A 23,034-nucleotide genomic window follows, 5' to 3' on the forward strand; every position below is an offset into this window, starting at 1 on the left:
TTCTCGTTCAATTAACCTTGCTAAACATAGTATTCTTGTTTTTCCCATTTTTCTTTAGGAGATATCTAGTAATTGGTGTGGCTGATGGTATTAATTTTTTTTAAATGAAAGCCCTAATGGAAAAGAATTATATGCAATAAAGTGGAGAAAATGAACTGTTTCATGCCAATGTAGGTTTCAAATATTAAGCAAAATTTTCTTGCCTAAATGAGAAGGGTGAGATAGCTGAATCAGCCCCAAATCTTTTACCTAATGTTAGTATCACAAATGGAAGCAATTATAATTGCTGGCAGAAATGAATCATTCCCAAACTAGGTCTACGCAGACAGGTCTTTATTATGTTCACTTAAGATGGCTTAAAGAAACCATCCTTTAATTGGAATGGTCCCCAGAAGCAGAGATCTGGTATTCGCTGATTTCTTTAAAGAGTTAATCTTCAAAGTTTTTTTTTTTTTTAAATCTGAGTATACTTTGTATGTTTTGTATATATGCTTATACTACACACATGGGGTCCCTTGCTTCAGACCCGGTTTCCTCAAGAAAAGAACATCTCATGAAAAACAGAATCCGTGAAGCAGCCACTAGTGTGTAACCATAGCTATTAGCAACAGAAACAAAGAATTTCCCAGGGAACCGGAAGCATAGGTTTCAGTACATTGCTTTCCAGAGGTATTCCTGGAAAGTTGACACACTGAGCCATTTGTAAGCATTTTCTTGAGTGTCCACTTGAAGGGGGGGGGGGGCGGGAAAGTGGCCCTACCAGGCGCTGGGCACGTGAGCTGGAGGACTGGTTGAGACCTAGGTCTCTCCCACCAAAGTGAGCTCCCAGCTCCTGGAAAGCTGGCCCAGAATAAGGACTGTGGTCATGCTGCCAATACCGGATGTAAATTATTTTTCTGCTCTGGTAAAAATTGTCGCGGCTTCAACATCTGGGCTGGAAGTGTCTCCTTCAGCACAGAGGTGGAAGTGTGGAGGAGAAGAAAGAATCACCAAGGAAATGGTTCGTGCATAATAGTTCGTGCAGCAGTTCAGGGTTAGGAGGTTGGGATCCTGCTGCAGGTGGGTGGTTAAGAAAAGTGAACGAAAGGGAGGGGTGGTTCGAAGCAATTTGGAGCTCTCTTCCTCGCTCCCAAACCCTAGCCAAGTCCATAATTTTTAAGCAGCGCGAAAACTCTGCCTGGCTCTTGGCTGTGATCTGGGCTGAGCGAACCGCTTTGCTGCTCCTGAGTTTCCGGGTCTAGGAGTTACTTTCCAGGGAGCGAAATTCAGATCAAAGGGTCACAGAAGCTTTGTACCCGCAGCAATTGAGAATTCCCTTTTTCTTCCGGCCGGACGAGACAAGTAAATAGTTCTCAAGTCCTGCCGGGAAGCCGACCTGCCCTGGCCGGGGGTGGGGGAGGTAGGAGGTAGGGGTTGTCCTGCTCTCCAAAGCAGTCAGTCAATGACTACCCGCTAGGCTGCGTTCGGTTCCCGGGGATCCAGAGAAAGCTACGTCCAGTCTCGGCTCTGTCTTGGTCCTGGGTTCCTGCCCCCGCTACGCCCTCTCTCCCCTGCCAACACACCCCCTCCACCTCCGAGCGAGGCCAGTGGCTCCCGCCCACCCTGGGGCACCGTCGCCCCCGCGATCCACCAAAACGGTGGATGGTTCTCCCTCCCGAGACTTAGTTTCTGCTTTTACGCTCATTTCACGGCTTTGCCCCTCTTGGAACGTGTGCCCTTGCCTCCGCCCCAGACTACGCAGACCTGCGAGGCCACGGACCCTCCCCCCTAAAAAAAAAAAAACACCTCCTCCCCCACCCCGAGCCACTGGAGTAATCCCAGGTCCCTCCCTGGAAGGCGCACTGACTGGGGAGCGCGTTGCCCGCGCCGGGAAGAAGCCAGCCCTAGCGCCCTAAAGCACTCCGGGGCGGCGTCCTGGGGCCGTGGGTTTCTTCAATGTGGGGGCGTTGGCGCCCGAGCACCGGGAAGCCCCGCAGCCAGCTGGCACCGACTTTTTTCCATTTCCTGGCCGACAGTTGGACATGGTCCGGCGGCTGCGCCGGGAGGGACCGTGGATAGAAAAGCGGCTGTGCTGCGGGTGTGGGGACGGGGGAGGGTTCCTGGGGGTGCTGTCACTTGTTGCGGTTCTCGAAAACAGTGCTAGACCCTGGAGGGCTGTTGTTTCTAAAATCTTCTTTGGCTGTGCCTGGGATCCCCCAACCCGCGCTCCTGGGTTCGGGGCTGGAAAGAAGAGGCGAGCGGGAGCCTCTGGCTTTTGCGGAGGCGGGACGAGGGGGGGGGCGGCGCCCAGGGGTGGGCGCTGGGGTGCCCGAGAGGTGCGTGTCCGGTCCCGCGTGCGGCAGCGGCGGGGGCTTCCAGGCGCAGAGCGTCCGCCCTGACTGTGAAACGGCGCGGGACACAACCCATTGCAGCTCGTCACATACTTACAAATCGCTGTCGCTAGGGTTCCCGCCACTCCTCTCAGACCAGCCCCCCCACCCCTGCCACTTTTCGGAGTCCCCCGCCCCCGTCACTGCCTCCCGGGAGCTGCGGGGCAGTCGGACGCGGAGCGGTGGAGCGGCGAGGACGCCTGGCTGGAGCTGCCCTCTGCGGGGAGCCGGCGCCCCCTGCCCTTGGCCGCGGCGTTGGGCGGGCACCCCCGCCGCCCTCGCTCCGCTGCTCCCGGCTCTCTTCTCCGCTCTCCTTCCGCAGGTCCCGGAGCTCCGCCACCGCCGGGTGCGGCGCGGCAGGCGCGATGCGGCAGCTCTGCCGGGGCCGCGTGCTGGGCATCTCGGTGGCCATCGCGCACGGGGTCTTCTCGGGCTCCCTCAACATCCTGCTCAAGTTCCTCATCAGCCGCTACCAGTTCTCCTTCCTGACCCTGGTGCAGTGCCTGACCAGCTCCACGGCGGCGCTGAGCCTGGAGCTGCTGCGGCGCCTCGGGCTCATCGCCGTGCCCCCCTTCGGCTGGAGTCTGGCGCGCTCCTTCGCGGGGGTCGCCGTGCTCTCCACGCTGCAGTCGAGCCTCACGCTCTGGTCCCTGCGCGGCCTCAGCCTGCCCATGTACGTGGTCTTCAAGCGCTGCCTGCCCCTGGTCACCATGCTCATCGGCGTCCTGGTGCTCAAGAACGGCGCGCCCTCGCCCGGGGTGCTCGCCGCGGTGCTCATCACCACCTGCGGCGCCGCCCTGGCAGGTGAGCCCGACCCCCGCCCGCCCCGGCCCACCCTACCCCACCAGACCGAGGCTACGAGGATCGCTTAGTGCCAGGCCCGCACTTCCAGTGGGGAGACCGAGGCAGAGAGAGACTTTGAATGTGGTTGCTCGGCTCGCGCACGGGACTTCTGGGACCCCGCCGAGCCTTTCCCGGCGCTCCGACTTCCTCCTTCAGAGCGTACCCCTCCCCCCAGTCCTGGCTTCCGACCCCCGCCCCTGCCTAACTAGCTATCGCCCTCTCCGCTTTCCCAGCTCACCGCCTCCCCTCTCCACCCTCCCCTCTCCTCCGCCCCGCACCCCTTCCTTCCTCCGGGAAGGGTCGAGAGCCTCCGGAGCCGGGGCAGACTGGGTTTGCAGGAGGCGGGGGCGGTGAACTTCCCTGGGTCACGCGGGGCTGGAGTGGTGGGGGGCGGGGGACGATGGAAACCAAGCTTGAGCCGCCTGAGCTAGTTTAGGGTCTCTGGCCCCGCGCGAGGCGCTCCCGGCGCCAGGAGGGGTGGGGGCGGGGGTGGGTGGATTAAGACCCACGTGAGGGCCGAGCTTGAAGGACTGAGCCGGGTGGGAGCCGGCGGGAACCGGGAACCTTCACACGGAGGTCGAGAGGGAGGCGTTCGCTCGGCGACCAGCCCGCCTGGGGTTGGAAGACACTGGCTGGGGATCCGTCTTCCTTCCGCGGCCCAACAGAGCGGGGGCAGCGTACGACGCTCCTGGGTGACCTCCGTGCCTACCCCGAGGGTATCTGCTCCCTCCCGGTCCTTTGTCGTGCACAGCACTAGACAGGGTGCCCCCCCACCCCCGCCCCGGATATGCAGGAAGGCGCCTCCGCTCACGCTTGGAACTGGGCATTGGCTGAGCCTGGCCTCTCCGATTTATGCCCGTGGGCAGACCTGGGACGCGAACCCTATTCACTCTCCAAGGCTAAGCGTTGCCCCAGTGAATACCGACCCGCGCCAACCCGGTGTCTTCTCTTTTTCCTTCCTGCCCTGGCTCCGTGGTTCTCTGGGGCGCTCCAGGAGCCGGCGACCTGACGGGCGACCCCATCGGGTACGTAACGGGCGTGCTGGCAGTCCTGGTGCACGCAGCCTATCTGGTGCTCATCCAGAAGGCCAGCGCCGACACGGAGCACGGGCCGCTCACCGCGCAGTACGTCATCGCTGTGTCCGCCACCCCACTGCTGGTTGTCTGCTCCTTCGCCAGCACCGATTCCATCCGCGCCTGGACCTTCCCCGGCTGGAAGGACCCGACCATGGTCTGCATCTTCGCGGCCTGCATCTTGATCGGCTGCGCCATGAACTTCACCACGCTGCACTGCACCTACATCAACTCGGCGGTGACCACTAGCTTCGTGGGCGTGGTGAAGAGCATCGCCACCATCACAGTGGGCATGGTGGCCTTCAGCGACGTGGAGCCCACCTCTCTGTTCATTGCCGGCGTGGTGGTGAACACCCTGGGCTCCATCATTTACTGTGTGGCCAAATTCTTGGAGACCAGAAAGCAAAGCAACTACGAGGACCTAGAGACGCGGCCCAGGGGAGAGGAGGCACAGCCAAGTGGAGATCAGCTGCCATTCGTCATGGAGGAGCTGCCCACGGAGGATGGAAATGGAGGGTCAGAAGGGGGCAAGGCAGCAGGTGGCTCCTCTCAGAAGAGTGGGCCAGAGGCAAGGGGTGGCCCCAGAGGAGTCCCGCTGGTGGCTCGGAGTTCGCAGATCACACGCGGCCCGGAGGAAGTGAGCAAGAGGTCACTGAAGGATGCTTACCTCGAAGTGTGGCGGTTAGTCAGGGGAACCAAGTATATGAAGAAGGATTACTTGATAGAAAATGAGGAGTTATCCAGTCCTTGAAAAGGAAACGCATGTATGTATATATGTACATACGCTTATTTTGTATGTTCGAGATACCATATTTTAATGAGGGGCCGCACAGTTTTATTCTTTGAGGAGTGGGGAAGGGAAGCAAAGAAAGAAGCTGAAACGCACTGGCAGCAACAGAATTAGCAGCTGCGTGAATTATTTAGCCTGAGTTTACCTGAGGCATCACAGAGACAAAGGAATGTGAAGGTGCTGAACAAAGTGAGGCGGCGGTCTCAGCTGCAGACGGGATATGTTCAGTGCAGGCTGCACGTGAATTTTCTGTCTTTATAACCATAACCGAAGGGCAGCATGCACTAGGAGTTCCTCAACCCACCCCCTCCAGAGATGGAGTGTAGACAGGATGACAGCACTTAATAAGCTCAAAGAGGACATACGGGGATACATCTTCAGTGATAGAACTGCAGTGTTCATGGCCAGCTGAGCAAGAGTATATTACTGAAGTTATTATGCACATGCGTATATACGTACGTATATACGTATACGTACATATATACACACGTATATATTGAGTTGACGTTTACTGTTTATAGTCATCTGAAATATCAGGTTTACTCTCATTTTTCTTCACTCAAAAAAACAATTAAGTGCTCTGTTACTCTATTATATATTGGTAGAAAATGTTAAAGCTGTTTTGAATATATGAGTTCATAGCTTCAAACCCGAAGGTCGAAGTTGGCTTTTAGTAATTATAAAAATCTTTTAAAGGTTGTTTGGGTTCATTGCTTCATAATATCTATTATTGAATGCCATAACCTTTTGAGAAGCCAGTCTTACTGTGTCCTGTATTCTTTCAAGCAAATGCAAAGGCTGAGAAATAATTCGGTGTTCACTGAAGCCCAAGCAGAAGTGAGACCATCCAGTTAAGCCGGCTCTCCCCAGTCACCCTGCACATCCCAGACCCTGTGACAAAAACAGCAACTGCTATATTCACTTTATGATATTTTTCTATCTTAAATTTGTCAAAATAAAGTATGAGTCTCTCTGCTAAAAGATACATTGTTATATATTTGTTTTAGACACATTTGGGCTCTATTGTTGTGGTGTAGTTTGTGTGTGTCTTCAATGTGTGTGGTGTCTGATATCCTGTGTAGGGGCCACCCCATGGAGAAGTTCCTAAATTAGCTTGGCAGTCCACTGTAAAAGTAACAACAACAACCACCACCAGGAAAACATTCTCATTTTCCAGTCAAGGGAACTGTTACAAAGTAAAATAAAATACTGTCTCCACCCGAGGTCGGAAAAGTCCTCCACGGCCAACATCAGTTAATATGGAACCTGGGTTGTAATGGTAAAGAGCGCACCCAGAGGGAAGTCTTTCTTTCAGCTCCCTCCAGAGAGGTAATTTGAGAGAAGGCACTTTCATTATTTGCCAGCATGTTCCTGAGGCTCTCAGATGGCAGTATCCTCTATGTTTCGTGATTTTCCAAAACATCCCAACAAAACGCAAAGCAGACTCAAAAACGGAAGTCTCAGCTTCATCAGTTTGGATCCACGCGCTGGGTAAGCAAGTGGGAACTATGGCGGTTTGTGATTGGTGCTGGTTTATTGGTTGTTACAGTCCTCATTTCCATAGGTACCTCTACAAGCCATTTAAGATGTGAGAGCCCTCATATGTCTGCCGTTAAAGACGGTTGGCTAGGGTTAGAATGACTTCTTTTTTTTTTTTAATTTTTTTTTTAACGTTTATTTATTTTTGAGACAGAGAGAGACAGAGCATGAACGGGGGAGGGGCAGAGAGAGAGAGGGAGGCACAGAATCAGAAGCAGGCTCCAGGCTCCCAGCCATCAGCCCAGAGCCCGATGCGGGGCTCGAACTCACGGACCGTGAGATCGTGACCTGAGCTGAAGTCGGAGGGTTAACCGACTGAGCCACCCAGGCGCCCCTAGAATGACTTCTTTAAGACGAAGCATGAATTTTAATGTCAACATGCCACAAGACCATATCCTGTTGCATTTCTGTGAAGTAGAGAATTAATGAAAAGCCCCAAAGTTGAATGAAATATGTGTATACACACACACACACACATATATATATACATTTAATACTATTAAAATGCCATTCTCAGAGAAAAAGATAGCATGATTGGTTTTCACTGAAAAAAAATTCCCTTTTGGTCAAAACTGTTGATTTGCATTTATTGCAGAAAGATGAACTCTTTCCTGTCAACAAACTTGAAGAAATACTCTATCAGTTAAGAGTTCTCCGGGGGCGCCTGGGTGGCGCAGTCGGTTAAGCATCTGACTTCAGCCAGGTCACGATCTTGCGGTCCGGGAGTTCGAGCCCCGAGTCAGGCTCTGGGCTGATGGCTCAGAGCCTGGAGCCTGTTTCCGATTCTGTGTCTCCCTCTCTCTCTGCCCCTCGCCCGTTCATGCTCTGTCTGTCTCTGTCCCAAAAATAAATAAACGTTGAAAAAAAAAATTTAAAAAAAAGAGTTCTCCAGAGAAACAGGACCAAGAATAGATACATACATCTACAAACACATACACATGTACATATATACATATATTTATATATTCATATACAAATGTATCTGTAGATAAACAGAACCATGAAGATTATATCTGTATCTCTCATATCTATCTATCATCTGTCTCAGAGAGGGAGAACAGGGAATTGGCAGTTGTGGGGATTGGCAAATCTAAAATCTGTGGGGCAGGTTGGCAGGCGGGAAACTCGGGTAGGGTGTTTATGTTGCAGTCTTGAGGCAGAATTGTTTCTTCTGCAAACCTGATTCTTTGCTCTTAAGGTCTTCCGCTGATTAGATGAGGCTAACTCACATTATGGAGGGTTTATCTTCTTTATTCAAAATCTACAGACTGTAAATATTAATCACATCTAAAAGATGTCTTCCTAGCAACAACTAGATTATTGTCTGAGCAAACAACTGGCCCCACAGCCTGGCCAGGTGGTTATATAAAAGTAACCATCACAGGCACTTATACTGGGAGAGGACAGTGGGGAGTGTGCAAGGATAGGAAAAGCCCAGGAAGATCAAAGGTGGACGTTCTGTCACATCCATTAGTTTGGGCGAAGCTTGGGAGTCTCTATGTGATCAAAAAAGTAAGCCATAGCACAGGGCAGAATGTGAGTCAGTGCTTGGAGATCAGCCACAGGAGGGCATGAGCAGGTGACATGCCTTGCCTGGCTTCTGAATCCTTCTTCTATTGACAGTAACACTTGCGCCCACCTACAGTCTCAGGTCCACTCTGACCTTCGGGCTCTGGCAAGGCCTTGAGTCAGGCAGGAACAATTCTGAGTAGCACTCTAGGATATTGCCGTGGGACGGACCCAACTGGAAATCCCCACCGTTGCTCGGCTAACCCAGTCTTTGTGCCCCATTTTGGACAACTCGGAGTCTCCTCTTCTCTGAGATTATGCCCGTAGTTTGCATGTATTTGGGTGTCTGGTCTCTGCCTTGACAATCTGTTCCTCTCTCAGTTCTTCAGGATGGAGACCCTGCCTCACACTCACCTGCCATTTATCAACTGGAATCTGTCTGTGGACTATATACCATGATGTCAGACAGGCGTTCTCAATGCTCACCCCACTGCTGGCCTCGCCCCCTACTTGCTGTCTAGCCATCTATTATTGAGGCACAGATCGTCCAAAACACTGGGGGAATGATTGCCCAGAATGTGCAGGTGAGAGGGTGTGTATGTGTGTGCTACTGTGGGTGGCTGAGCAGAGCTGAAATAGTGGCCTAAACTTCTGGAAGACTAGCCATCCCACAAAAGTGGTCATGTGTTGTCAGAGTGCCTAATAGCCTGTGTGATTAATTGCAACACTTCAGGGAGCTGAAGGTAGGTGAAACTTACGAGTCCTCGACTGACAGAAGACTTTTTTTGCACTGTAGTTTGGGAAGATTCTATTGACCTATCTTTAACCTCACTGGTTCTTTTGGGGGGCATGTCCAGTCTGCTGATGGACCCACCAAAGGCATTCTTCATGTCCGTCGCAGTGTTTCAGTTTTTGAAACTCCTAGCATTTCCTTTTGATCCTAAGAATTTCCATCTCCCTGCTTAAAGTTTTTTGTTTTTTTTTTTAACATTTATTTATTTTTAAGAGAGAGAGAGAGAGAGCTGGAGAGGGGCAGAGAGACAGAGAGACAGAGAATCTGAGGCAGGCTCTAGACTCTGAGCTGTCAGCACAGAGCCTGACATGGGGCTCAAACTCATGAACCACAAGAGTATGACCTGAGCCCAAGTCTGATGTTTAACACACTGAACCCCCCGGGGGCCCCTCCATCTCTCTGGTTAAACTACCCATCTGCTCTTGCATATTGTCTACTTTTTCCATTAGATCCATTAGCATATTAATCATAGTTATTTTAAATTCCCCGTCTGATCATTCCAAAGCCTGTGTCATATCTGAGTGTGATTCTGATGCTTGCTTTGTCTATTTAGGCATATTTTATCTTTGCTATTTAACATGCCTTATGAATTTTTTTTTTGAAAGCCGGATGATGTGTGGGATAACAGAACCTGAGGTAAATCAGCTTCTAGTGTGAGATTTCATGTTAATAGGGCTACAAGGTGGGCTCTGTTTAAAGTTTGCCGCCCGCGTGGATGCTTCTAGTGTCCTTGCTTTTATCTCCCTGTTTTCTTTGGGCTTCCTCCTTAGATAGAGTTTGATGCACCTCAGATCTTTCAGCTGTAAACTACTCTTATCCTGGAGCATTGTTGGTATACGGTAAATGATACAGGAAAGGTGTTCTTATTATTGTCTTTTAGTGACCTGTGTCCCTGGATTGTGACCAGTGTTTCTTAGTCGTTTCTTTTTTTTTTTCTCCTCTTAGATGAGAAAGGTGGGCCAGAGGGGCCTGCGATGGGAGAAAGCAGAAAACCTTTCCCGGGGGTGGGATAAAGCTCTGGTAAGTCTTTGCATCCGGAGAGTAGGCCTTCTATGAGAACCTTCTGGGCATATTTCACAAGGATTTCTCTTTCCCTCCCTCTGCCGGAGTGCCAAGGTTCCTGGAAGTCAAACCCATGAAAATGTGGGTATCCTGCTAACACTTGGCCCCAGGAGTTTCTCACTCTCAAGATAGTTCATATTCAGCCTGCAGGAATTTATAAAATTTACTATTTAAGCGTTCCTACCAAATCTACAGCTCCAGTGGCTTCTGCTCCGGGTCAAGACTCCACTGTAATGTTCTGGATTCATCTGTCTGTCCAGATTCCGGGTCTGGCAGCATTGCCTGCAACCTCAGTTCTCCAATGGGGCCTAGAAAAGCCATTTATTTTCAGTTTGTTCGTGTTTTTCTCATCGTAGCAATGGTAGTTACAACCTCCCAACTCTTTACATGTTGGAGCTGGACCCAGAAGTCCTGCCTAATGACTTTTGGCGAGCTTGCTCAATTTCTGTAGAGACACAGGTTGTGAAGGGGAAGCTGGACATTCCTAAGGAAGGCTCCTAAAGAAATGAAAACGTCCACAGCTGCTGGTCCTTCTTATAACTCCAGGCCTCCTGCCCCTTGTGTTGAGTGTTGACCGCTCCTGCGCTTAAGCTGTGGTGGTTTCTGCATGTGAGTGTGGGAAACTTTTGAGTCCAAGTGCATTGTGAGCAAGAGTCAATGCACATTCAGATTGGTGCATCGTGGTAGTTGTCATTAGTATCACTCCCCCTTTCTCTGTCTTGGGGTCCCTTGCTTCTGCACGACAGAAATTTCTTCTACTTCTAGTTTGTATTTTACCATGTTTCAACTACCTACTATGATATCTGAAACCTCCACGTTAGCCTCCGAGTGATAATTGCTGACCTGACTCGTCTGTTGCCTTTGTCTCTAGATACCATGGTACGTCTGCCAAGCTGAACGTCACTATAGCATCTGCTGAAATGGTCCCTTCTCCCTGGCCACGGCCCTCACCACCCCTTACACACATAACAAGTACTTCTGATTCTGCATATATGCCTCTCTGAATCTGCTTCGTTTTGTTCCCGAGATCCAACAGCAGGGTTTGGAAGAAAGCCTACGAGCAGAACAGGCTAGAACATAGAATAGATGCACAACTAGTAAAATGAACTCGCAAATCTCCCCCGGGGAACCATCCCCTCTCCACTTCTGGGTTCATGTAATTCAGATAGTGTCGAGCCCATCCTTCTACCCTCGGTGTGTGACTCCAGCCAATGCAGTCAAAGCGTTTCTTGGAAGCACAATTAGTTCAGGATGGTCATGGGACCTAGTCAGAGCCAAGGAGATGCAAGGATACTTTTGGCAAGACTTAAGTAGCGTGTTTTTGTTTTGTTTTGTTTTGTTTTTTTAACGTCTATTTATTTTTGGGACAGAGAGAGACAGAGCATGAACGGGGGAGGGGCAGAGAGAGAGGGAGACACAGAATCGGAAACAGGCTCCAGGCTCTGAGCCATCAGCCCAGAGCCCAACGCGGGGCTCGAACTCCCGGACCGCGAGATCGTGACCTGGCTGAAGTCGGACGCTTAACCGACTGCGCCACCCAGGCGCCCCTGTTTTGTTTTGTTTTGTTTTGTTTCTTACTGGACTTGAACCTGGGAGGATGGGGTGGGGCGGGGCAGATGTGCTGTTGCCACTTCCCCACCAAGAAAAGATATAATAGAAAGGAAACAATACAGAGTCCAAGTAGACCAGGGAGGTAGAAAGAGAAAGAAAAAAACTGAGTTTTGGTGACCCCATGTGGCCCTGGAATTAGGCTTTAACTTAACACTGACCCTCAGGTTGTCAGCCACATACTACAAAACCTTTTGTTATGATTTGCTGACATCATTTCAAGTTGGGATTTTTGCCACTTGTATCCCAAAGAGTCCCAAGTGGCACAAACATAAATTAATGGTTCCCAGCCAACAGGGAGAGTAAAGGACCCAAAGAGGTTTTTTGTTTGTTGCTTTGGTTTTCGTTTCTGATTTCTCACCGCACAAGCTATGATGCCCTGAGCCCAACTAAGGATTAGACATACCTCTCTGGTCTCCTGCTAATTACCATCTAGCATATGCACGTATCACCCGTGGTCTTAAACAGCCATGGTTGTATCTACCGTCTTTCTCTTCAGTTTACAATTCAGTTGATTCCTACATTCACGCTTCACGAAGTCACTGGATATTGGAAGAATTTGTGTATTGCAGACTGTTAGAAATACTACTACTTGATGCTTTTGTTATAGTGCTTCCTATTTCCTAAGTGTTTTACATGTACTAATTCATTCAGTTCTCACAACATCCCTATAAGTTGGCATGGATATTATCCCATTCTTACAAAGGGTGAACTGAGGAATGGAGAGGCTGAGTAACTTACCCTGGTCTCATAGCTGGTAACCTGTAGATCTGGGTTCAGATTTGAACCCAGAGAGTCTGGTGCCAGTGCCTGTAAATTTCACGGACATGCTATTCTCAGTGACAAGCTTTCAATCTGACATCATAAGGCTGGAAATGGTGGGAGTTCTGGTGAGCGGCCACAGCATTTGTTGATTCTACTGCTCAGTGGGGATCCTGACTCTACCCATAATTCTTTTCTGCTGTTCTCAAAAAGGAGAAAGATACAACTTTATTTCTAGAACAACCTATACGTGTGTGTATGTATACATCATCTTCTGCTTGTGAGCGCTAAGGGACCCAGGGAGGCCCCATGAAAAGCAGAGTAAAGAAAGGGGCTCAGATGCTATTACAACAAAGCATCCCCAAGCTACCCAGCCTTTTGGGCCAATCTCTTTCTTCATAGTCAAATATCCTTTATATATAACCTTGGAAAGTACAGACCTTTACTAGTGTTTCCGAGGATTCATTGAACATGATCAGTGTAGCTGATTGCTTCTTGCTCCCTGCTGCTGTGTTGATCACTTAAAAAAAATACTTTATTGAAATATAATTTACATATCATCGAATTTGCTCATTTTAAGTACACAATGGTCTTTAGTATATTTATAGAATTGTACAACCGTTACCACCGTCTAATTTTGAAACATTTTCATCATTCCAAAAAAAGAAATCCTGTACCCGTTAGAAGGCATTAGCCATTCTTCCCCAATCTCCCCAGCCCTTGGCAATCACCAATTTACTTTCAGCCTCTGTGGATTTGCCTCTTCTGGATGGCTGCTTCTTACCATCCTGAAAGTGTTTCTTCAGACCGCTTTTCCTAACTGGCCCCTGCACTCCTGTTTTTACACAAGGTATTGTTAATATAAAGCTGACATTGAGATGCAGTTGACAAGATTTACTGAAAGCTTGAAACTACCCATCATAAGGGCATTTCAGTGTAAAAAGGAACATTTGAAAGTCAATATCAGAAGTCCCCAGTCTTGGAGTCTCTGAGCGCCCCTCTCTCTCCTTGGGCACAGCCTGCTGCTATGTGGCAAGGCCTTCTTCTCTCAAAACAGTCCCTTTTCCCATAGGCACCCCTACCCCACATTTAAGCCCCCTCGGTTCCTTATTTGCTCAATATGTTTCTCCAGAAGTAACTGGAAGAGCTGTAACACTGTCTAGAAAACAAAAGGGCAATCATTCTCCAATATACTTTACCACCTCCTAGAATGTGGAAAAGCCATAGTTATTAAAACATCCCTCCCTTTCATTCCACTCCAGAGAGAGAGGGAGAGGGAGAAATTATTCTGGAAAATTTTGTTAACTAGTGCAAAGCTGGTTGCCTGCCCACCTATCATTCCCCCGTCCCTCCCCCATTCTTCCTTACACAGAGAACTCTAACTTTGGTCAGATAAAAGCAATAGTGCGCTCAGAGAGGGTGGGTCAGTCCCCTAGTACATTAATCATCATTCTTCGAAAGCCATCATGGTCGACCCACATCTCTTTGCCAATCATCGGTCAGGGCTGGGCCTGTGACCCAGCGAGCAAATGAGATGAGTAAGTGTGCTAGGGAGGGGTTCTGGGCAAGTTCACCCGGAAGGAGAAACTCCCTTTATCCTGCCTGAGCACGCAGTTAGTGAGGATGTGATGTCTGAAAGCACAGTAGTCATTTTGCAACCAGAGGGGACACAAACCTCAAGATGAATGGCAATGTGCTGAGGAAACCAAAAAAAATGAGAGAAAGAGCCTGTTCATTGATGCCTTCCTTGTATTGCTGGATTAACAACACAGAACTGCCTGTGTCTGCATTTCTTGTTATAGGAGAGAATAAATTCCTATTCTAAAGTGCCTTTTAGTTGGGCATTCTTTTTCTTTCAGTCAAAAGCTTCCCAGCTGATATAATATCAATTTGATAATGAATCTTGCTTCAAAAAGAAAATATACTTGAAAAGTCAAACTTTTTTTTCCCATTGCAACACTAGTTTTCAGCCATCCATCTATCCATTATCTATTCCTTGATTCAACAAACATTTATTAGGGATTATTATATACCAATTTCTGAACCGTCTATTTCCTTTTTTTTAAAAAATTTTTTTTTCAACGTTTTTTATTTATTTTTGGGACAGAGAGAGACAGAGCATGAACGGGGGAGGGGCAGAGAGAGAGGGAGACACAGAATTGGAAACAGGCTCCAGGCTCTGAGCCATCAGCCCAGAGCCTGACGCGGGGCTCGAACTCACAGACCGCGAGATCGTGACCTGGCTGAAGTCGGATGCTTAACCGACTGCGCCACCCAGGCGCCCCTCTATTTCCTTTTTAATATTTCTGTATAGTAAATGTAATTAGTGGTTTTATATACATGAAGAATTATGTCTAAAAAGGCTAGTTTGATAAAGACTCATCGAACATTCTTTGAAAGGGCAATACAAACCCTAAAGATTATCTTCAGAAGTTTATCCGAAAGACCAAAATGGACCATTTCTTCCCATATTCACCAAAATTTTAGAAGTGAACCAGAAGCCCTATCAAAATTGTCAAAAGATATGGACAGAAAACTTTTAGCAAAAGAGATCCAATGGCTCTTGCATGCCTGAGAAGATCCTGAACTTCATCTAAATAGGAGGAAAACAAATTAAACTACAATGAAAATATGTTTGTCAGTGAGGGTGTAGGGACGTTTACAATCTCATAGGTTGCTCATGAGTGGGCATGTCTGTGGGGCCTCTATAGAAAGTAGAGCACTTGTTATGGCTCAGTGTTTGACTTCCCCTCCCCATTCATATGAAATCCTAACCACCTCCCCCCACCCCGCTCCCATGTGCTGGATATTGGGGCCTTTGGGAAATAGATAGGTCATGAAGGTGAAGCCCTCATAAGTGGGATAAGTGCCTTTATAAGAAGAGACAGGTGAGCTTGCCTCCTCTCTCTGCTCCGCCAAGTGAGGATACAAAGAGGCAATGGCCATTTGCAAACAAGGAATCAAGCTCATGCCAGACACTGGATCTGCCAACACCTTGATCTTGGACTTCCAGCCTCCAGAATCATGAAAATCTTCTTCAGTTTTTTTTTTTCTTAATGTTTATTTATTTTTGAGAGTGAGAGTAAAAGGATGAGCAGGGGAGGGGATGCAGGGAGAGAGGGGGACAGAGGATCCCAGGTGGGTTCCATGTTGACAGCAGAGAACCCATTATGGGACTGGAACTCATGAACCCTGAGATAATGACCTGAGCTGAAGTCGGATGCTCAACTGACTGAGCCACCCAGGTGCCCCAAATTTTGGTAGGTTTTATTTTTTTAATTTTTTTTTAACATTTATTTATTTTTGAGACAGAGAGAGACAGAGCATGAACGGGGGAGGGGCAGAGAGAGAGGGAGACACAGAATCGGAAACAGGCTCCAGGCTCCGAGCCATCAGCCCAGAGCCTGACACGGGGCTCAAACTCACGGACCGCGAGATCGTGACCTGGCTGAAGTCGGATGCTTAACCGACTGCGCCACCCAGGCGCCCCAAATTTTGGTAGTTTTTAAGCTACCCAATCTGTGGTATTTCGTTATGACAGCCCAAAGAGATGAAGACAACGATTTTGTTTTAGATGAATATCTTCGATGGGAAGTGCATTTTCCCCGGGCGGGCGGCGGTGGGCGGGGGGGTGGGGGGTTTCCTACTTCCTTCTTCCTTTCAGTACTAGAGCACCCTGTGCTTTAGCTGAGCACCTGCTGCTGACCTTGGACTACTCTCCTGTCTCTGCCATGAACTGCAGCCAATGGAAAGGGAAGGGAAGGGACGTGGACAATGCCCACATCAGTTGGTTACAAGAAACTTGCTTGTTGATGAAAAAGTTTTGGAACAGACAGAAGTGATGGTTGCACAAAATTGTGAATGCGATTAGTGCCATTGCACTACACTTAAAACAAGTTAAAATGGCGAACTTTTATATCCTATATATGTGTTAGTCTGCTCAAGCTGCTGTAACAAAACACCATAATAGTGGCTCAAACAGCAAACATTTCTCTCTCATTGTCCTGGAGTCTGCACATTCCAGATCAAAGTGCCGGCATGATGAGAACCTGCTTGCTGGCTTGTAGACAGTCACCTTCTCACTGTGTCCTTACACAGCCAAGAGAAAGTTCTGGGCTCCTCATCCCCTTATATGGGCACCAGTCCCACTTGGGGCCTTCAACCCATGACCTCATCCAAATCCAACCACCTCCCAAAAGTCCCACCTCCAAACATTGCCACATCAGCGATTAAGATCTCAACATATAAAGTGTGGGAGGACACCCTCAGACCACAGTGATATATTTTAATCACAATTTGACAAAGTAATAATGCATAATGAATTATACCAAAACCCATTGAAATATGTGCTACGTGGGTGGATTGTGTGGAATGTGAATTATGTCTCAATAAATTTGTTTTTTAAAAAGTCCAAAGAAACCTGCTTGTCCCTACCTCCCTCTCTTTCCAGTCTCACAGCTCCACTGTGGCTGCAGCACGAACTCAGCTATGACAAAACGTGGGGATGTCAGAGCATGCACAGAAGAAAACCAGGGCGCTGAATAATCCTGCGCATGAGGCTTTCTGCCACTGCAGCCCTACCCTTCACACTATTACAGGAGAGAAGTACACCTGTTTGTTGAGCTTTTGTACTCAGAGTTCTTTGTGGTTCGGCAGCTTAGCTGGTATTCGAACCAAAACACTGGCACCTCACTTCACTTACGGAGAAAGACAATGGTTCACTTAAAAAGAGAGAAAGAGAGAGAGAGAGAGAGAGAGAGACTGAAGGCCTTTTCCTGCTCTCTTTCTTCTACTGCTCCCCCAGGGTTCCAACTTCCTCTATCTGATAGGTAACTTTGCTCTTAATTTCCAGAACTTCTGAAGGCACGGTACTGTATATAAGAATGAACTACACTATTCAATATTTTTTTTATTGATTTCATTAAGAGCTGAAGAGAGTTTCAGTGAGGACAATATTCTACGGCAGAAATCAAATAAGAATTAGTTTGTGGGTTATGCCAATAGTCAACTGATGATATCAGCTATGTTCCAGAGAGCAAAAACAACTTTTTTCCCTAGCTATCTGAGGAATGCCTATTTGTCATTTGTTTCTTTTATTGCACCACGGAAAAGATTTTAGAAGATGGAAACAAAAGGAAAGAAGCCATCATTTTCATCAAATCCCTCCTTTACACTGTAAACTAGTTCAGTAGGTCTATAAAGCTTGCAAATTGTAGCAATGGATTAACCTCAGTGATATGTTCGGAAAATAATTCATGAAATAAACATGATGCAACAGAAAGAACAATTACCTCTTAGCAAAGGGCATGCCTTTGATTTTGTCCTGTCACGTGATGTAATTCCAAATGTGTCTGACCCGTACCTGCCTCTGAATCAACCTTCTCATTTGGTGTGATGGAAGAGAGAACGCTTGACTTTAATCATTTGATGTTGAAGTACCTGGTTGAAAAAAAAAAAAAAAACACAAAAAACCAATCATCTGGATGCTTTTGTGCCTGGATGCAGAGCACCTAATCTAGAGTTATGCAGGCAGTGGAGCAAATTTCTTGCTTTTTGTTTGGCTCTTTGGCTTCACAGAGAGAGAGAGAGAGAGAGAGAGCGCGCGAGAGAGAGGGTTTCCTTGTATCAAAGATCTCTTCATGAATAAGAGGTGCTGTTAGTCTTGGAGCTGGCTTTCCATTGCAATTATGGTGAGTCTAGAGTGCTAATCTATTGTGTGATATAATACAACACTAGCAGTTATAAATCTCTGCTGTATGGCATCCCTGTCTGGGATTAGTGGGAGTTAACACTACAAGTCAAAAGTCCCGGCCGTCTGTGGAGGGCTTTCACACTGATTGCCCAATTCTCCAGAGGGCTACCATTCTTTCTCACCAATAATTTCTATATCCAGTTGCCTTTAAACAGCCCATAAGCAGCAACCCAACTCAAATAGCTAGGTCCCTATTTTCCTTTAAGGGGTAACGGCCAATGTTCAAATGAATTGAGTAGGCAAATAGGGAAAAGTTTTATATTTTGCAATTCACCTAGTGGCTGTCTTCCAAAATGTGCAATATATTTTATAAATGTTATTACCCACTTGGTGAGTGGCCATTTCCAGAGACACTTCCAGTCATTGCGGTGGTATGAAGGGACATTCACTTTGCCCAGTGTTACCTACGCTTTCCAGAGGGCTGCTCTAATCATAGGATGGCACTACGTCTTTCATTTGCTGAATGACTTGGGAGGCAAATACCATCCCCTTCAATTCCACAACCACATGGAGGGATGATTGCAGGAAGGGAGACAGTCGGCCAGACGGCTCACCGCACAAAGGCAGGCATTCCACTGCCTTATCTGCCCTCCTCCTTCCCACTGCCCAACACGGTGCCTGCAACGTGGACCAGCACTCAGAAAGTATTTTTTGACTGACTGACAAAAGAAATCCGAGTCATGAAATCAAAGTATAACTTCAGTATCCTCATTCGATTGGAAACTACAGTGGATTATAAACTCCTTTTAAGATGGTCTGATAGGTAAGCCTGATTTCCCTATAGTGCCATTCTTGGAAAATAAAATGCTGCAAATTGAATCTGCCAGATAAGGAATAAAAGGCAGAGAGGCAGGATGGCTTGGTGCAGGCTGTTCGGAAGCCTGCTCAGCTTGGACAAGAGCAGTTGCCTGGCATTCTTGGTGCCCCGGGGCTCCAGGCAGGCAGGTTTTTAGGAGACCTGCCTCTGCTCAATCCAATAAAAATGTTCATAAAGAAACTTTCTTCTGTTTTTTTTTTTTTTTTTTTTTTTGGTGGGCGGGGGCTAGGATACTTGTCTTGAAAAATAATATGGAACATTTTTAACAATTCAGACAGGGAAAGTAGAAATAGGTCAGACAAAAAATGGAGGGTGAAGTTGTCCTGCCCTTTCTTTAATCTTTTGAACAGTGTTTGAAAGAGCTCTTGGCAGATGAACAAATTTGTTCTGTATTGTGGAGTTAATATCTGTGCCAGGATTTCTGTCATCCCTCTGGGGGTGGTGATCAATATAACTAATAAATAGCAAATGACTAGACGGAGCCCACTGGAGGCCAGCAGTCTCCCTAATGGGGTAATATAATAGATGACGCCCTGGGATACTAGTCATGCTGAGTTTGGAGAAATGTGGGCCTTAATGGAACAGTTAGCAGTTACTAAGTTAGCAGTGAGTTGTGTTAGTGAAGTTTGGCAACAGACAAGAATAACAAGGAAAAGAGACAGCAAGAAAGTAAACCAAGTGAATCAGGAAAGAAGAAGCCATAGAAGAGGGTGAATGAGCGGCAAACAAGAGACTCCCCCGCTTTTTAGGCTAATTTTTAGAGCAGCTTTAGGTTCACAGTGAAATTGAGAGGAAGTTATAGAGATTTCCTAAGTTCTCCCTGCCCCCCACCACATGCACAGCCTTCCCTATTATCAACATACCCCACCAGTGGTACAGATGTTACAATTGATGACCCTACACTGACACATCATGATCACCCAAAGTCCATAGTTTACATTAGGGTTTCACTCATAGTTGTTCTAAGTGCTGTGGGTTTGCACACAGGTATCCATCATTATGGAATCATACAGAGTATTTTCATGGCCCTAAAAATCCTCTGTTCTCTCACTATTCATCCCTCTTCCTCCCATCCCCCAACCTTTGGCAACCACTGATCTTTTTATCGTCTCCGTAGTTTCACCTTTTCCAGAATGTCATATAACTGGAATCATTCAGCGTGTATATCATACGGATTGGCTTCTTTCACATCGTAATATGCCTTGAAGTTTCCATGTCTTTTCATGGCTTTCATAGCTCCTTTCTTTTTAGTGCTGAATAATATTCCATTGTCTGGATGTACCAGTTTATCCCTCACCTACTGAAGGACACCTTGGTTGCTTCCAAATTTGGGCAATTATGAATAAAGCCGTTATAAACGGCTATCTGTGTGTAGGGTTTTGGGCGGACACAAGTTTTCAACTTCTTCGGGTAACTGCCAAGCAGTGCAATTGCTGGATTATGTGGTGAGAGTATGTTTATTTTTGTAAGAAACTGCTGAATTGCCGTCCAAAGGGGCTGTAGCATTTTGCATTTCCACTAGCGATGGTTGAGCATTTCCGTCCTCCCCATCCTTGCCAGCATTTGATGTTGTCAGTGTCCTAGATTTTGGCCATTCTAATAGGTGTGCTGTGGTATCTCACTGTTGTCTTAATTTGCATTTCCCCGATGACACATGATGTGGAGTGTCTTTGCATATGCTTACTCTCCTTGCATATGCATATCTTCCTTGGTGTCTGTTAAGGTCTTTAGTCCATGTTTAAATGGGGTTGTTTGTTTTCTTATTGTTGAGAAAGTAAACTTTTTTTAAAGGACAACCGAAGAGTTTGTTGAGTTGGGGGGCATGAACCAGTGACCTGAAAGATGTCTAAGATGCCTTACAATGCACCAGTGCTACAGAGTGTGTATCCGGTGCTAACAAAATTCTAAGTCCTACCGGAGAGAACCTCTGATTAAAACACAATGATAAAGAAAAAATATGTAGTCACTAACTCAAATGCAAGGAGAAAAGATGCATATGGCTAGAGATGTTATTGGAGGATCCAAAAGAAGTTCTGGGTGCAGGCAAAATTTTTTTTTTAATTTTTAATGTTTATTCATTTTTGAGAGAGGGTGTGCACGCACGGGGAGGGGGGGCAGAGAGCAAGGGAAACCCAGAATGGGAAGCAGTCTCCAGGCTCTGAGCTGTCAGCCCAGAGCCTGACATGGGGCTCAACTGATTTTTTTCTCAACCAGAAAAATTAAGGAGATCTTTTCCTTTAGAAGACAATTGACTAATTGCTGAAATAGGAACCAGACCTGATTACCAAGTCCTCCAGTGGTGTTAGCAGGAATTTCAAGAATTGTATGGAGAACTGCAGGCCATGAGTATATGCTTTGCAACAGGTTCACACTATTACCCAAGTGGGCCTCAGTTTTTCTCTTTGAAAATTGGCATGACTAAAGAGCCTCAGAAGAAGGTTGCTTTGTTTTAAAAGTAATGAGTACACCTCTGTTAATTTTTAAAACTTAATATATGAAAATGTGACTAATGAAAGAAGTAAATGATTTGCTTTATAGGGGTGTTCTGGACACAGTTTCTTTTATTTGAATAGCCTGTCCAGCTGCCTCAAGCCTATCCTAGAAGGGTCTGCCTCAACACCTGTTATAGGACTTTCACGCTGTGTTGTATTTTTATCTATGTTTGTGTCCCCACTAGGCTGAGCTGCCACAGAGCAGGGCTTGGATTTGTCCATCTTTGTATTCCCAGGGACTGTGATTTCTAGTACCTAGTGAGCATTTATTTAGTACGTGCTCGCTCAATGCATGAACCCCTTCTGGCTCAGTAATAATATGTTCTGGCTTACTGAAACTATTTGTTTAAACCAATCTAAATTTCAACAACACATTTACCATGAAAATCAAAGAAACACCTGTAATGAAGAAATTCACAGGTCCTTTAGTGGCAAACCTTGAAAAAAGGTGATGCACTGAAAATCCGTCCTGAATTTCCTGCTATTGTATTGTCAAATATCAAAGCCAAATTATACTGCAGACATCCAGTTAATGCTTTTTTCTCTTTTGATTAAGTTGGCCTTTTATCTGTTACTTGCAAATTATGTTGTCCTCAATCCTGGGCAAGTCATTGTTATGTAAGCTGGCCAGTTAGGGACAAAAAACTTTGTTGTGTTTTCAGGTTCAGTAATGGAAAAAAGATCCTTGGGGAGACTAGCATAGCTGGACAAGTAGGGATAATCCAGCTACGGAAGGATAGTAAAGGTGGCTTTCTAACAGTGGCCTATTTGATGGAGCTACTTTTGTGTGGCTGAGGATGCATTCAGATGCCTGCCAAAGCATGCCATTAGTTCTGGATGAACAATAAGACCCGTAATTTTTATTGGCTTAATTTTGGGGATTTTCCCAAAGCTGGAGGTACTCCATTTAAATCTCCAAATCTTTTAATTAGCCAACATTCCTAAGCAGGCTACAATTTCTCCTGACTGAACGCTCTGAATATACAACATGGAATTGCAATATACCTTATTAGATAATTACTTAAATGAGACGCCCATACTTGTGTTGAACAGACATCTTAATTAGCAAAACAGATATGTCCATATTTTGCATCTAAAATAACTTAATAATACCACTGTTCAAGCTTTATAAAGACTTTCGTCTCTGAGAAGGTCAGTGAAATCCTTACATTGTTCATTTGCACACATCCCAGAGTACATTTCTTATTCCTTCTACTCATGTCATTCTTAGGGGTTTGCTTAAGAGAGGTGTTGTACTTTGCTGAGAGGATAATTTTCATTGTCAGATACATAAAATGATGTCTTTCTGAGACAGTGCAAATTAGTAAAGCTGAGAATAAGAATTTGCTCTAAAATATTTTGTAGAGAAGCGTTTAGCCTGGTTGTGATGGTTTTGATAGCTGCCCACAGGAGAAAAGTCTTACCTTTTCTAAGATGGATTATGATTGATCCTTGTCTGAAGCTATCAGTAGAATTATTAAGGGAGAGTTGTTGACCTCTCTGAATATACTCAACTTTACAGAATGGTTGGTTCATTTATTGTCTGCAACAGTGGTTTAAATTTGAAAAAGACTATTTGAATTTAGGTAAATACATAGTAAACTTCAGAATGATTTACTGTTGTA

General features: G+C 46.6%; 1 protein-coding gene across 1 annotated transcript; it reads left to right on the forward strand.

The window, feature by feature from the left end:
* The first annotated feature begins 2,643 nt into the window (after positions 1-2,643).
* SLC35D3 (solute carrier family 35 member D3) lies at positions 2,644-6,058 on the forward strand. Its single transcript, XM_043593101.1, has 2 exons — positions 2,644-3,173; positions 4,207-6,058. Exons 1-2 carry the CDS (start codon positions 2,735-2,737, stop codon positions 5,034-5,036), a joined length of 1,269 nt encoding a protein of 422 aa, XP_043449036.1. The 5' UTR covers positions 2,644-2,734; the 3' UTR covers positions 5,037-6,058.
* Positions 6,059-23,034: the final 16,976 nt, after the last annotated feature.

This window comes from Prionailurus bengalensis, chromosome B2, assembly GCF_016509475.1.
Source record: "Prionailurus bengalensis isolate Pbe53 chromosome B2, Fcat_Pben_1.1_paternal_pri, whole genome shotgun sequence".
In the NCBI taxonomy this organism is placed as follows: domain Eukaryota; kingdom Metazoa; phylum Chordata; class Mammalia; order Carnivora; family Felidae; genus Prionailurus; species Prionailurus bengalensis.

Bases quoted from the DNA above. Each gene is read 5' to 3' on its own strand.
- SLC35D3 (XM_043593101.1), top strand. From the start codon at position 2,735: ATGCGGCAGCTCTGCCGGGGCCGCGTGCTGGGCATCTCGGTGGCCATC. The intron at 3,174-4,206 runs GTGAGCCCGACC...GGGGCGCTCCAG, and splicing joins CTGCGGCGCCGCCCTGGCAG to GAGCCGGCGACCTGACGGGC.